The sequence below is a fragment of the Notolepis coatsorum genome (assembly GCF_963971535.1).
Source record: "Notolepis coatsorum genome assembly, chromosome: 1".
Lineage (NCBI taxonomy): Eukaryota > Metazoa > Chordata > Actinopteri > Aulopiformes > Paralepididae > Notolepis > Notolepis coatsorum.
In genome coordinates, this window is record NC_140165.1 from 1127025 (window position 1) to 1143210 (window position 16186).

Consider the following 16186-nt stretch of genomic DNA (forward strand, 5'->3'; position numbering starts at 1 on the left):
AGGTTGGGACTAAATGGAAATGTATGACTTTGTCCAGAGAGAGAGAGAGAGAGAGAGAGAGAGGGGGGGAGGAGGAGAGAGAGGGGGGAGGGGGGAGAGAGAGAGGGAAAGAGAGATAGACAGAGAGAGGGAGAGAGGGGAGAGAAAGAAAGAGAGGGGGCATGAGGGGGGAGAGGGAAAGAGAGATAGAGAGGGGGGAGAGAGAGAGGGGGAGAGAGAGAGGGAGGATAGAGGCAGATAGAGAGAGGGAGAGACAAAGAGGTAGAGAGGGGGGAGATATAGAGAGAGAGGGAGAGAAAGAGATAGAGACAGAGAGAGAGGGGGAGGGAGAGAGGGGATAGGGAGAGAGAGAGAGGGAGAGGGGGGAGAAAGAGATAGAGAGCGAGAGAGAGGGGAAGGGAGAGAGGGGAGTGGGAGGGGGAGAGAGGGGAGAGAGGGCGTGAGGGGGGAGGGAAAGAGAGATAGAGAGGGGGGTAGAGAGAGAGGGATATAGAGAGAGAGGGATAGAGAGAGGGAGGATAGAGGCAGATAGAGAGAGGGAGAGACAGAGAGGTAGAGAGGGGGGAGATATAGAGAGAGGGAGAGAAAGAGATAGAGACAGAGAGAGAGGGGGGAGGGAGAGAGGGGAGAAAGAGAGAGAGACAGAGAGGGAGAGAGAGGAGGGAAGAGAGAGAGAGGGAGATAGAGAAAGAGAGGGGAGAGAGGGAAGGAAAGAGGTTTCTGTTTGTCCAACTGCAACAGGTCTTCCAGCAGAGAGCAGACAGCAACACAATGTTTCAGAAGCGTCCGTGTTTAGCCAACTGATCACACGGTTAACACGCTGATTAACATATCACACGGTTAACACGCTGATTAACATATCACACGGTTAACACGCTGATTAACATATCACACGGTTAACACGCTGATTAACATATCACACGGTTAACACGCTGATTAACATATCACACAGAGCTTCTGCCTCCTAATTGTCCTTTGCATCGAGGGAAAGAAAGAAGAGATCATATGATTTGTGTGGGGCTCTGTGCTCTAAAAAGGAACACGCCAACATTTTGGGAAATTATCCTAGCGTCTTCTCCAGAGAGAGACAAGAAGATAGAGACCAGTCTCCTCTCTGTGCGTTCACTAGAAAGCTATCTGGCTGCACGTTAGCCTAGCTTAGCACAATGAATGGAAGCGGACATGACCGGTTAGCCTAGTTCTTGTCCAACTAACACCTCTCCCAAAGGCTAACCCTTTCACTGCCACACGACAGAAGGTTAACCCTTTCACTGCCACACGACAGCAGGTTAACCCTTTCACTGCCACACGACAGAAGGTTAACCCTTTACTATCACACTACCGAAAGGGTTAACCTTCTGTAGTGCGGCAGTGAAAGGGTTAACATGTAGACCACTTGATTTAACAAAAGGAGAAATTCCACTTACAGCTCCTTTAACCCGTTCACTACCACACTACACTACAGAAGGTTAACCCTTTACTATCACACTACAGACGGTTAACAGTCTGTAGTGTGACAGTAAAGGGTTAACCTTTGGCAGTGTGGCAGTGAAAGGGTTAACCATTGGGTAGTGTGGCAGTGAAAGGGTTAAGTCAGTTGACTACGTAACGTAACCTCAGGGCAGAGGCGTTCCTGTTCCAGCTACACTTTCAGGTGGAGTTTCCCTGACTGTCACACACACACACACACACACACACACACACACACACACACACACACACACACACACACACACACACACACACACACACACACACACACACACACACACACACACACACACTCTCTCAACACACATACACACATACTTGTGGGTGGTTTTGAATTCCCTTTGTCTGCACTGATGTTAGATCTCTGCTCAGGTTCAGCCTAGCTGGTGTTCTATCTGGAGCTACACATCACCACACACACACGCACACACGCACACACACACACACACTAGGGCTGACCTACGAATTCTTTTTTGGCATTCGAAGCTTCGGGCTGAGATTCGATTTTAATTCGAAGCTTCGAGATTTAAAAAGAGATATATACATTTTTTTAAATTTATTTATTAAAAAAGATATATATATATTTATGTTGTGGGACTTGTACAGCACTTTGTTCAACTTTGTCAGTGCTGTAAAGTTTAAACGTTTTTAAATCTTAGACAAACAAAACACTTTCATGAAATATTGTAAGCCGTCATTTGAGGCTTTATAAAAGCAGCACAATGAACACAAATCTGTCCGACCTCATCTTAAATAACAAACAGCAAGGCAATGCTGAGACTGGGATTCGATACCGGAATCTCTTGCATTGGTGACGAGTGCAATCTCCGCTGCGCCACCCAGCCGCCACAGCATTGCTTGTTGTAATTAACAAAGAGAGGCAGAGTTGATTTTGCACAAAAAAAAAAAATTGAATATATATATATATATATTTTTTTCTCTTCAAATTTTATTTTCCCATTCGAATCCCATGCCCATCGAACGAAGCTTCGAAGCTTCGAAGTATTTAAGACAGCCCTAACACACACACACAGCAGCACCTAGCTGGTCTTCCATCTGGAGCTACACATCACATCACCACACACATAAGAAACCTCTGGGGGCATCTTCGATCAGGCCATGAATCTGGACAAACATGTCACAACTCTGACTCACAATGGTTTCTTTCACTCAAGAAACATTTCAAAACTCCGGTCCATCATATCGCACAACAAACTGGAAATGGCAGTACAGTACACGCCTTCATCTCTTCCAGACTCCATTACTGTAATTCACTCGTCATCCGTTTAAAGGGGACATGCATTGCTATTCCTTGCACTATTTGGGCAACTTTACACAATTCCTGTGAGTCTATGGAAGACATCTGTAAGGTTTATAAAAATTTAATAAAAAAAATCATTGTTTTATATTTCTATTGGAGTACTCAAAAGCATCATTTTCCAGCCTCAGGATTTCAGCCTGTTATTGGATGGGCTCTGCCCATAAGCGTCAGTCACCCACACAGCGCCATACATAAGAGAGAGAGCGAGAGAGAACGAGCAAGCGAGAGAGAGAGAGAGGGAGAGAGAGAGATACAGAGAGAGAGAGAGAGAGAGAGATAGAGAGGAGAGATGCGTCCCCGACACACACGCAGTCAAGTGTGTGTGTGTGTGTGTGTGTGTGTCCGACGAGGGAGAGAGATGGCGCACACACACATTTACACACACTTCTGCAGTCCCTCCCGCCGTCCCTCTCTATCTCTCTCTCTCTCTCTCTCTCTCTCTCCCTCTCTGCCTGTCAAACCCTGTTTGAGGAAGTGTCGCGTTACAATGCGGTCTCTGGTCTCTGCACTATAATGGTTGATGTGGGCGGTGGAGGTGAGTACAACCAGGGGGCGGAGCTATGCAAATCAATGCTATATTAACGTACAGTACAGAAGTTTAGTTGAGTGAGGGAGGATCTCGTGAACTCGAGACTAGACTGATGAGTCAATATGGTAATTAGAGACACAGACCCATTTATACTAACCTGTATTAGGGCTGGGCGATATGGCCTAAATATGATATCACGATATTTTCTGACCTTTCGGCGATACACGATACACATCACGATGTTTTTCTTTTTTACCCCAAACGATTCATTATGAGGCTTACCAAGACAGTATTTGAGTTTGCAAGCTAACATTAAAGACAAAATAAAATACCCATGCATTTAGCATTTTTCTATTATATATTAGATTTAGATTATTGGATTATTAGATTATAATATATTGCATAATTATATTTAGCAATGAGATATTATATGATTTAGATATGAAATATGATGAATTGAAAATGGGGGACCCTGATGTAAACAAGACAAAAGTCTTTCTCTGGTCTGCATCCCCTTAACAATTGTATGTATTGAGCTGTACTGTACCCATTCTGCAATATGTTAATAAAGTTTTAAATCAATCAATCAATCAATCAATAAATAGCATTTTAGCATTTTTATGAAACTACTGTATATTTGTATGTCTCTAAATGTTTTGATGAATTGAAAATAGAGGACCCTTATGTAAAAAAGCCGAAAGTCTTTTTCTGGTCTTCATCCTCCTGTACTGTACCCATTCTGCAATATGTTAATAAAGTTCTCATTCATTCATTCTAATGGACAACAGAATAATTTTGATTGACAGTCGAGTCTGCCAATTACGTCACACCGCTTGCACCCGCTCTGCTGTTCTTAGCACCAATCGGCAAGCGCTATTCGTTTTTGACTTCCTGAATGTCCTGTGTGCTGACATCAACAAAGCTACTTACATTAGCTCCCCGCGACCGACTAGTAGGAGACCAGTGCTCCACAGGATGACTAAATGAGCCATAATGATTTTACCTCAACGAATGTTATAATAAAAGCCTTTCCATACATCTGTCAGATTGAAAACTTTATTAACAGACCGCAGAATGGGCATATCTCAGCACGGGCTGAGATATGAACGAGTAACGTGTGGACCAGATTGACGCGACACAATCCTATTGGGCAAAACATCACGATATCCACGATACGTTGAAAAAGTGTATCGTTAATGAACTGTACCCGATATTTATATAATATCGTCATATCGCCCAGCCCTAACCTGTATTACTATAAAACCATGCTAAACACAGAAAAAAGCCATTTATAATGCATGTCCCCTTTAAATAAAATAATCCATCGATCAACTTCAGTTGGTACCAAAACGCTGCCGCCAGGCTACTCACGAGGTCCAAAGAAAATCATGCCACATCATCACCCCCATCCTCGCTTCCCTGCACTGGCTCCCGGTAAACTCCAGGATCAACCTCAAGGTCCTGGTGTTCGCCTACAGAGCCCTCCATGGGACCAGGACCAGGTCTTCCCATCAGGACCAGGTCTTCCCACCAGGACCAGGTCTTCCCATCAGGACCAGGTCTTCCCATCAGGACCAGGTCTTCCCATCAGGACCAGGTCTTCCCATCAGGACCAGGTCTTCCCATCAGGACCAGGTCTTCCCACCAGGACCAGGTCTTCCCATCAGGAGGTGGAGACCAGGACCAGTCTTTGGGGTGACTGCAGCCCCAAGGCTCTGGAACGCCCTCCCCCTGTAGCCCTGAACACCGCTCCCTCTCTCTCCCTCCTCCCTGTAGCCCTGAACACCGCTCCCTCTCTCTCCCTCCTCCCTGAACACCGCTCCCTCTCTCTCCCTCCTCCCTCCTCCCTGAACACCGCTCCCTCTCTCTCCCTCCCCCCTGTAGCCCTGAACATTGCTCCCTCTCTCTCCCTCCTCCCTCCTCCCTGAACACCGCTCCCTCTCTCTCCCTCCTCCCTGTAGCCCTGAACACCGCTCCCTCTCTCTCCCTCCCCCCTGTAGCCCTGAACACCGCTCCCTCTCTCTCCCTCCCCCTGTAGCCCTGAACACCGCTCCCTCTCTCTCCCTCCTCCCTCCTCCCTGAACACCGCTCCCTCTCTCTCCCTCCTCCCTCCTCCCTGAACACCGCTCCCTCTCTCTCTCTCCCTCCCCCCTGTAGCCCTGAACACCGCTCCCTCTCTCTCTCTCCCTCCCCCCTGTAGCCCTGAACACCGCTCCCTCTCTCTCTCTCCCTCCTCCCTCCTCCCTGAACACCGCTCCCTCTCTCTCCCTCCTCCCTGAACACCGCTCCCTCTCTCTCCCTCCTCCCTGAACACCGCTCCCTCTCTCTCCCTCCTCCCTGAACACCGCTCCCTCTCTCTCCCTCCTCCCTGAACACCGCTCCCTCTCTCTCCCTCCTCCCTGAACACCGCTCCCTCTCTCTCCCTCCTCCCTGAACACCGCTCCCTCTCTCTCCCTCCTCCCTCCTCCCTGAACACCGCTCCCTCTCTCTCCCTCCTCCCTCCTCCCTGAACACCGCTCCCTCTCTCTCCCTCCCCCCTGTAGCCCTGAACACCGCTCCCTCTCTCTCCCTCCCCCCTGTAGCCCTGAACACCGCTCCCTCTCTCTCCCTCCTCCCTGAACACCGCTCCCTCTCTCTCCCTCCTCCCTGTAGCCCTGAACACCGCTCCCTCTCTCTCCCTCCTCCCTGTAGCCCTGAACACCGCTCCCTCTCTCTCCCTCCCCCCTTTAGCCCTGAACACCGCTCCCTCTCTCTCCCTCCTCCCTGAACACCGCTCCCTCTCTCTCCCTCCTCCCTGTAGCCCTGAACACCGCTCCCTCTCTCTCTCTCCCCCCTGTAGCCCTGAACACCGCTCCCTCCCTCTCTCTCCCCCCTGTAGCCCTGAACACCGCTCCCTCCCTCTCTCTCCCCCCTGTAGCCCTGAACACCGCTCCCTCCCTCTCTCTCCCCCCTGTAGCCCTGAACACCGCTCCCTCTCTCTCCCTCCCCCCTGTAGCCCTGAACACCGCTCCCTCCCTCTCTCTCCCCCCTGTAGCCCTGAACACCGCTCCCTCTCTCTCCCTCCTCCCTGAACACCGCTCCCTCCCTCTCTCTCCCTCCCCCCTGTAGCCCTGAACACCGCTCCCTCCCTCTCTCTCCCTCCTCCCTGAACACCGCTCCCTCTCTCTCCCTCCTCCCTCCTCCCTGAACACCGCTCCCTCTCTCTCCCTCCTCCCTCCTCCCTGAACACCGCTCCCTCCCTCTCTCTCCCTCCCCCCTGTAGCCCTGAACACCGCTCCCTCTCTCTCCCTCCTCCCTGAACACCGCTCCCTCTCTCTCCCTCCTCCCTGAACACCGCTCCCTCTCTCTCCCTCCTCCCTCCTCCCTGAACACCGCTCCCTCTCTCTCCCTCCTCCCTCCTACCTGAACACCGCTCCCTCCCTCTCTCTCCCTCCTCCCTGAACACCGCTCCCTCTCTCTCCCTCCTCCCTCCTACCTGAACACCGCTCCCTCTCTCTCCCTCCTCCCTGTAGCCCTGAACACCGCTCCCTCTCTCTCCCTCCTCCCTGTAGCCCTGAACACCGCTCCCTCTCTCTCCCTCTCTCTCCCTCCTCCCTGAACACCGCTCCCTCTCTCTCCCTCCTCCCTGAACACTGCTCCCTCTCTCTCCCTCCTCCCTGAACACCGCTCCCTCTCTCTCCCTCCTCCCTCCTCCCTGAACACCGCTCCCTCTCTCTCCCTCCTCCCTCCTCCCTGAACACCGCTCCCTCTCTCTCCCTCCTCCCTCCTCCCTGAACACCGCTCCCTCTCTCTCCCTCCTCCCTCCTCCCTGAACACCGCTCCCTCTCTCTCCCTCCTCCCTCCTACCTGAACACCGCTCCCTCTCTCTCCCTCCTCCCTCCTCCCTGAACACCGCTCCCTCTCTCTCTCTCTCTCCCTCCCCCCTGTAGCCCTGAACACCGCTCCCTCTCTCTCTCTCCCTCCCCCCTGTAGCCCTGAACACCGCTCCCTCTCTCTCTCTCCCTCCCCCCTGTAGCCCTGAACACCGCTCCCTCTCTCTCTCTCCCTCCTCCCTCCTCCCTGAACACCGCTCCCTCTCTCTCCCTCCTCCCTGAACACCGCTCCCTCTCTCTCCCTCCTCCCTGAACACCGCTCCCTCTCTCTCCCTCCTCCCTGAACACCGCTCCCTCTCTCTCCCTCCTCCCTGAACACCGCTCCCTCTCTCTCCCTCCTCCCTGAACACCGCTCCCTCTCTCTCCCTCCTCCCTGAACACCGCTCCCTCTCTCTCCCTCCTCCCTGAACACCGCTCCCTCTCTCTCCCTCCTCCCTGAACACCGCTCCCTCTCTCTCCCTCCTCCCTCCTCCCTGAACAACGCTCCCTCAGAGCTCACCTTTAAAAACCCACCTCTACAGGCAGCAGGCCTTTTAGTTTAAACACTCACAGCCGTTTTCTCTCCGTTCACGTCTGTTTTGTTCTCGTTTTTGTTTTAATTTTTCCGTTGTCTATTCTGGTGTTTTAGCAAGTTTTTTTACGTTTTCTTTTCTCTTCACGTGTATTATTTCTTGTATTTTCTACTGATGTTTTTTAAATGCTGTGCACTCGCGCCGAGAAGGGCGCTATACAAATAAAGTTTTACTTACTTACTTACTTACACACACACACACACACACACAGCGCCTAGCTGGTGTTTTATCGGGAGACACACACACACACACACACACACACACACACACGTCTGAACCACTGATCCAAAACGCTTCCCAATCGTGTCTGGTTGTGTGTGTGCGTGTGTGTGTGTATGTATGTGCGTGGCTTGCACTTGGCCATATTGTAATTTTGGATTACATTTTTATTGATTGTGCACGTGTCACTCACCGGTCTTATTTTGACATGCCCTGAGTGGGAGTCGAACCCGGGTCGGCCACACCGCGGGCGCGATTACAGACCGCTATACCTGAGGTGTACCAATTCACTCCTTGGCTTTTTTAAGGGCGGAGTGAGTTTTACTTGCAGTACCGCTACGTGCCACAGTCACTTCACAACACATGACGTCCATCGTGACGGTGGATATACTCGCGGTACCTCCGTTACACACACAGATTTAGAATTCCATTGACCACATTCAACATTTTGCCCTCATGTCATGCTCTCAGGTTGGGTTCCTAGGCTTCCCTATTCCTCCCACGGGATCTCTTGCAGCAGCGCATTCTCAACCATGTAAAAGCAGGCTGTTAGCCGTGCGTGTCACTAGTTCACACTCCCAGGACGTTTGCCTCAAGACATCACAGGAGCTGTGAGGGGCGTTTTCTTTTGGTTAAAACACGGGTTAACCCTTTCACTGCCACACGACAGCCGGTTAACCCGTTCACTGTGACAATACAGAAGGTTAGCCCTTTACTATCACACAACCGACGGCGATGCTCCATCTAAGCTAATGATGCTAATGATGGAGCATCGCCGTCGGTTAGTGCGATAGTAAAGGGTTAACCTTCTGTCGTGTGGCAGTGAAAGGGTTAAGTAGCTCTACATTCCAATAGCCATCACTGATATAGAGTGTTTGTGTATGTGTATGTGAGTGAGTGAGTGAGTGAGTGAGTGAGTGAGTGAGTGAGTGAGTGAGTGAGTGAGTGAGTGAGTGAGTGAGTGAGTGAGTGAGTGAGTGAGTGAGTGAGTGAGTGAGTGAGTGAGTGAGTGAGTGAGTGAGTGAGTGAGTGAGTGAGTGAGTGAGTGAGTGAGTGAGTGAGTGAGTGAGTGAGTGAGTGAGTGAGTGAGTGAGTGAGTGAGAGAGAGAGAGAGAAGGCAGTCCACCAATGTCATAATAGTTTTGTGATTCAAATTCAATTTCATTTCAAGTAGCTTCGGTTGGTTTTCAGAAGGGGTTTGCTTAATGCCCGTGTGTGTGTGTGTGTGTGTGTGTGCCCGTGTGTGTGTGTGTGCCCGTGTGTGTGTGTGTGTGTGTGTGTGTGTGTGTGTGTGTCCGTGTGTGCCCGTGTGTGTGTGTGTGTGTGCCCGTGTGTGTGCGTGTGTGTGTTCTCTACACTAATCATCAAAGTGGCTCAATCTGAACAAGCGGCTCTCCTCTCGTTACAACCCTGTAGTGCGCCCGCCCCCCAAAGGCCCACTTAAACCAATCAAGTCATTAGCTTTAATCAATAGACCAATAGGATCTCCAGGGCCGCCCTCCTATCCGTGTAGCAGCCACACTAGCCACACAGGGGCCTTCCAGTCACAGACACAACACGGTCCCTGGTAGGGCTGGGCGACCAAGAGAAATAAAATCGCGATCTCGATTCATAGACCTATGCAATCTCATTTTTAAATTATGACGATTTTATTAAAAAAAGTTATATATATATATTTTTTTCTTTTTTTTTTTACTTAACTTTTTTAAATGATGACGATTCTGACTCGAGTTATTTTGTATGTTACAAGAGACTTTTAAGTTTAAGTGAAGCACTTTCATGTTATGTTTAAGTTTAGGTCAATCACTTTCATATATGTTATCTTGTCTGTTTAAGAAAGAGAGTGCAATAAATGATTTTATTGAAAACATAAGAATCGTGTGAGAGAATCGTGATCTCAATTCTTAAGAGAGAAAAATCGTGATTCACATTTGAGCAAGAATCGCCCCCCGGCCCTGGTCCCTGGATCCAGCAACACAGGGGCCTCTCGTCGTGGGACCCTCACACACACAGTCCCTGGATCCAGCAACACAGGGGCCTCTCGTCGTGGGACCCTCACTCACACACAGTCCCTGGATCCAGCAACACAGGGGCCTCTCGTCGTGGGACCCTCACACACACACAGTCCCTGGATCCAGCAACACAGGGGCCTCTCGTCGTGGGACCCTCACACACACACAGTCCCTGGATCCAGCAACACAGGGGCCTCTCGTCGTGGGACCCTCACTCACACACAGTCCCTGGATCCAGCAACACAGGGGCCTCTCGTCGTGGGACCCTCACACACACACAGTCCCTGGATCCAGCAACACAGGGGCCTTCCGTCGTGGGACCCTCACATAGGGCTGGGAGATAAAACGATAACGATAACTATCGCGATAAATTATTTCCTCGAAATAAACATGAAACGTGGTCGCAAAGTTTAGATATATCGATTTTCCAAGCTTGGATATGAGCACACGCAGGGTACAAAATAGTTAAGACGCCCAGCGCCACTGGCTTGTAGATTTATTCTTTGGCGATTAGAATTTAAGGTCTGCCCGCCACCTGGCGGCTAACAAAATACACTGCATCTACCGCTTCTCCTCCGCTCCAATCCACTCCCTCCAGGCCGCTCACAGTGGTTTAACACTGATGTAATATACTGCATGTAGTACAATGCCAAAGCAACAGATGGCGATGTACAAACATGAAGGCCATTTTCAACCAATGAGAAGGGTGAACCTGTGATATCCTGTTCAGGCTTTGTCACTCGCATCCTGTTTTGACGCCATTGTTGTTGTCGTTAGCTTACATGCTAACGTTAATGGCAGCGACCATAGCATTGTGGCTAGGCTAGCTATCATCGCTTAATAGAGCTAGTGAATGGATAAACAACGTTATTTAACATTGCAGAATGGGTACAATTACAATGCGGCTCAATACAAACAATTGTTAAGGGGCCCAGGGGGTGTAGACTGTTGTAGTTTGAGCTAATTTACACCATGCTCCAAAAGAGCGCTCGATTCAAGGTGAGCGAGCGGAGAGCGACTTGGGGGCGGGGTCAACATGAGCGATTAGCGAAGCAATTCGTTTCCTTATATCGCTTCCTCCAGGGTTCCAACTTGTGTTGACAAAATGCAACCCTGTTCAGCTACGGGGAATCAGCGCTCTCTCTCTAGACTAGAAAGGTGCACTCAGTAGAGCACAGATGTCCGCCAGGGCGGCAGCCACACATAATAATAATAATAATAGATTGGATTTGTAATGCACTTTTTGTTCACTGGGATCCCAAAGTGCTACACTACATGGTTAAAACAGTTAAAAAAATAGAAATAAAATGTGTGTCCCGACCCCACTTCTATGTTTCAATAAATTATTTGCATTTAAAACTATTAACACTGACTCATTCCTTCAGTCCACTCAAAATTATGCTAATATTCCTTATGTTGTTTATGATATTAATTGAAAATAGCATATGAGAGTATTATATGTAATAATAACACATGGCGATATACTAAAAAGCTATTTATAATTGTTGGCTAGTAAAAAATCTGCCTGGCTGGTACTTTTAAAAATCTACCAGCCAAATGGCTGGTAAGTCAAAAAGTTAAGTTTGTTCCCTGAGCACACGCACTAACAACCAATCAGTGAAGGAGATGGCGACAGCGAAGGAGACGTAGAGAGGTATGACTCAAGTAGTAAACAAGCCAAGGCTGGCTAGGATAATTAGCTTGCACAGCGCTATTTTATAGTTTACCTGCCGAGTTGGTGTGTGTTTTGAATTCTGAGGGTAACAGTTAGAGTAGTGTGGGGTAGGGGTGGACGGTATGGTCTAAAATTTATATCACGGTATAATTTGAAGCATAGACGGTAACGGTATATATCACGGTATCAGTGTTTCCGTTAGAATAATTTTTTTTGCCTGATAGGCAGGCTATATAAAGAATGACATCCTCAAGGCATGTAGATTTATAATATTTTAACTTAAAACTAGGCTACTTTTGCGTATAAAGTCATTATATTCCAAGTAAAATAAGTCCCGAGTCCGTGCTGCTCCCATTGCAAACAGCCGGGCTGGATGCTGGATTTTGCTAGAAGCATATGTAGCTGCAGAGCCGCAGAGCCAGCGGCGCTTTGTCACAGCTTTCAGCCGTTGGGTGGGGGGGCGCTGTTGAGCGGACCTGACCTGAAAGCGCCGCTGGCTCTGCGGCTCTGCAGCTGCATGCTATTCGCAAATCCACTGCTGCAGCCGTCCTCCCGGCTCCCGCTGCAGCCGTCGTTATCATAACACTACACACATATCATAATGTTTACAGCAAACTGTAGTTGATCACCAGGTATGTTTTATTAACGTAGAATAATTCATATAAGAAAAACGATAGGGACATCTCTTACCTTTCTCCACTGGTTAAAAATGCCAGGAACTGAAATTGAAACCGCGGTGATATGTGTTTATTATGAAATGACAATTGCGTGTTGACACGCCCACTGCGCGAAGCCTCCTAAATAACTTTTTCCAGTTTGCACATATCTATTATCTATGACTAATTCTATCTATTTTTAGGGGCAAATGCGATTGAAATAGTCGCGCTGTGGTTACATGACGTCATTGCTATTTTAGAGCGGATGTCTGTTGGCAGACGAGCAGCACGGTTACACGGTATAGTCAAAATCCATACCGTAGAGCAAATTAATACCGTTTATACCGTATACCGTTTATACCGTCCACCCCTAGTGTGGGGTATACAGTGGACGTTGTTGCAATGTATTGGGGCGGAACAGAGTATTTTAGGGTGATAGTTAGTACATTGTCATGGGATACACCGCTTGCTCTAGCTAACTGCTAACGTGCGCGGACTGATGACGACATCAACTCGAGACATTCGCAGCAGCAAAACAATTCTATTAATAGCCCGTCCATCGGCGCCGGGCACAAGAAGTTAATTAAACTTGACAGACATTATATCGACGATAATTATCGATATCGAGTTATATGAAAATAATTTTATAATTTTATCGCGATAACGTTTTTGGCCATATCGCCCAGCCCTACCCTCACACACAGTCCCTGGATCCAGCAACACAGGGGCCTTCCATCGTGGTGGTAGACAGTCTATGTGTCAGGTTACGTACATGGTAGATATAGACTCGGGGGGGGGGGGGGGGGGTATCCAGCTGTGATCCCGTTATCAAGCCGCTGGCTCTTCCAGTTGTAATGTAAACAAACCCATGGTGTAGTTGATAACCCTACCGTGAGAGGAAGCAGGTCGAGGCCTGGGAGTGGGAACAGGTATAGGGCAGCACGAAACACACACACACACACGCTATTCCAGTGTGACAAAGGGCTGTGGCTGGAAACTGGAGCCCAGCCAGGGAGGTGAGGTGACCCGAGTATAAAAGGGACCCAACGTTCAAGTTACTCATTACCTGCGGGGGGGGGGGACAAAACGCTCACATTGTTCCACGTCTTCCGTGCTGCTCGTCTGCCAACAGACATCCGAGTGCCCTCTTCCGTCATCAGTCACCACCCCACCGATTACCACCAGAGGAAGACTGAAGCGTTTTTAAGAACTGGGTCCATTGATTCGGGTTTGAATGACTCAAATTGACCGCGTGTATTCATACCGTTCGGGTGATCTTTTGCTTATGACCCACGGGAGTCATCGTTTGGGTCCGGGCTGCTCTCTGCCAATGAGAGACACTGGAACAGCGAGAGAAAGGCAAAACTGACGAGACTAAAGCCATTTGAAACCCGATTCCACACTTTCTAGAGTCTGGGCCACGAGGCCCACTGTAGGCGTTTATCACACCGGTCTGGACCGCTACTAACAAGTGTTTAAGTGAGTGCACGTGACACACACAAACTAACGTTAAATAATTGTTTTTTTCTTTTTTAAGAAAAAAAGTATTTTAAACGTTATTATTATATATTTTTTTACACATGCTAAATTTAAAAAGATAGATATTCATCGATAATTCTGTCCCGATTTATCGATTCTTACAAATGGCATATCGTCTCAGCCTTACTGCACACTACATCACCCCCTGAGTGGAACATGGACCGCCACGTTACGCAAACATTCCCCCACTGTACCGAAATCGTACCGAACTGTGGTTTTTGTGTACCGTTAGTCCGTTACACCCCTAAGAGTAATCTTTTTTTATAAAGAATCTTACAATCATAGAGCTTTTAGAAAGTTGCGGAATAAAAGCCAACAGGAATCAAAGCTGTGCTAATGGGAATAAATGATGTGCTGATGGGAATAAAATATGTGCTGACGGGAATAAAAGATGTGCTGACGGGAATAAAAGCTGTGCTAACAGGAATAAAAGCTGTGCTAACGGGAATAAAAGCTGTGCTAACGGGAATAAAAGCTGTGCTAACGGGAATAAAAGCTGTGCTAACGGGAATAAAAGCTGTGCTAACGGGAATAAAAGCTGTGCTAACGGGAATAAAAGCTGTGCTAACGGGAATAAAAGCTGTGCTAACAGGAATAAAAGCTGTGCTAACGGGAATAAAAGCTGTGCTAACAGGAATAAAAGCTGTGCTAACGGGAATAAAAGCTGTGCTAACAGGAATAAAAGCTGTGCTAACAGGAATAAAAGCTGTGCTAACGGGAATAAAAGCTGTGCTAACGGGAATAAAAGCTGTGCTAACAGGAATAAAAGCTGTGCTAACGGGAATAAAAGCTGTGCTAACGGGAATAAAAGCTGTGCTAACGGGAATAAAAGCTGTGCTAACGGGAATAAAAGCTGTGCTAACGGGAATAAAAGCTGTGCTAACGGGAATAAAAGCTGTGCCAACAGGAATAAAAGCTGTGCTAACAGGAATAAAAGCTGTGCCAACAGGAATAAAAGCTGTGCTAACGGGAATAAAAGCTGTGCTAACGGGAATAAAAGCTGTGCCAACAGGAATAAAAGCTGTGCTAACAGGAATAAAAGCTGTGCTAACGGGAATAAAAGCTGTGCTAATGGGAATAAAAGCTGTGCTAACAGGAATAAAAGCTGTGCTAACGGGAATAAAAGCTGTGCTAACGGGAATAAAAGCTGTGCTAACAGGAATAAAAGCTGTGCTAATGGGAATAAAAGCTGTGCTAACAGGAATAAAAGCTGTGCTAACAGGAATAAAAGCTGTGCTAACAGGAATAAAAGCTGTGCTAACGGGAATAAAAGCTGTGCCAACAGGAATAAAAGCTGTGCCAACAGGAATAAAAGCTGTGCTAACAGGAATAAAAGCTGTGCCAACAGGAATAAAAGCTGTGCTAACGGGAATAAAAGCTGTGCTAACGGGAATAAAAGCTGTGCCAACAGGAATAAAAGCTGTGCTAACGGGAATAAAAGCTGTGCTAACGGGAATAAAAGCTGTGCTAAGAATGGATTGCACGGAGCAAGTTGCACCCTTACTTACAATTCATTATGGATTGAAAATGGGGGACCCTGATGTAAACAAGACGAAAGTCTTTCTCTGGTCTGCATCCCCTTAACAATTGTGTGTATTGGGGCGGCTACGTGGCGTAGTGGGCAAGGCGCTCGCCATGAATGACGGAGACGCTGGGCTTGCCTGTTCGAGCCCAGCGCTCCACATTGCTTTCAGTTTAGCTGGTCGTTCATACAATACACATTGGCCGTATTAGGGGGTGGGAAACTGATGGGTGGGGATCGGGCGTTGTGGACAGCGACTCCTACAGGTCGGTTGGTGCGCCTGCGCAGTAGAATCAGGAAGTGTCGGGGGCAGCGTGAGCCTCCCACACGTTACTCCTCGCCACTGAGAGATCGAGCTGCGCAGGTGAAAAGATGCGACTGCTGTTACCTCAAGTACCGGAGGGGACTCGTGCTATGTATGACTTAGTCCACATTGCAGCCGGCTTGTGGGAGGCAAGAGACAGCGTTTGTGACAGGGGAGGGTTGAATTGGATGATACGAAATTGGGATGGGAGAAAAATATAGAAAATGGGAGAAAAAATGGATAAAAAAAAAAAAAAAAAAAATATTTTGCAAAAGAAATGTGCATTCGACTAGGAGATTGGCAGTCGACTGCGGCTCCTTTCGATCATTAGTCGACTATTCGACTAATCGGGGTCAGCCCTACTTCACAGTCTCTGGCGAGCGCTCCCCCGGTAAAACTAGTGTGCAGCTAGAACTCTTTGGTGTGTGTCTGTGAACCCCATTTGTGAACACAGAACCAGTTTTATAGCTCTCC

The 16186-nt window shown here is 48.4% G+C and overlaps 1 protein-coding gene across 1 annotated transcript in view; it reads right to left on the reverse strand.

Annotated features, from left to right (window-relative positions):
* LOC311240365 (N-chimaerin-like) overlaps nt 1-13650 on the reverse strand; it is a gene marked incomplete at both ends in the record, with an annotated part of 43458 nt that extends 29808 nt beyond the window's left edge. The window contains 1 exon segment of the mRNA XM_084328949.1: nt 13612-13650. Within this exon segment, the coding sequence (XP_084185075.1) occupies nt 13612-13650 (39 nt within the window).
* Between the last annotated feature and the right edge of the window lie 2536 nt (nt 13651-16186).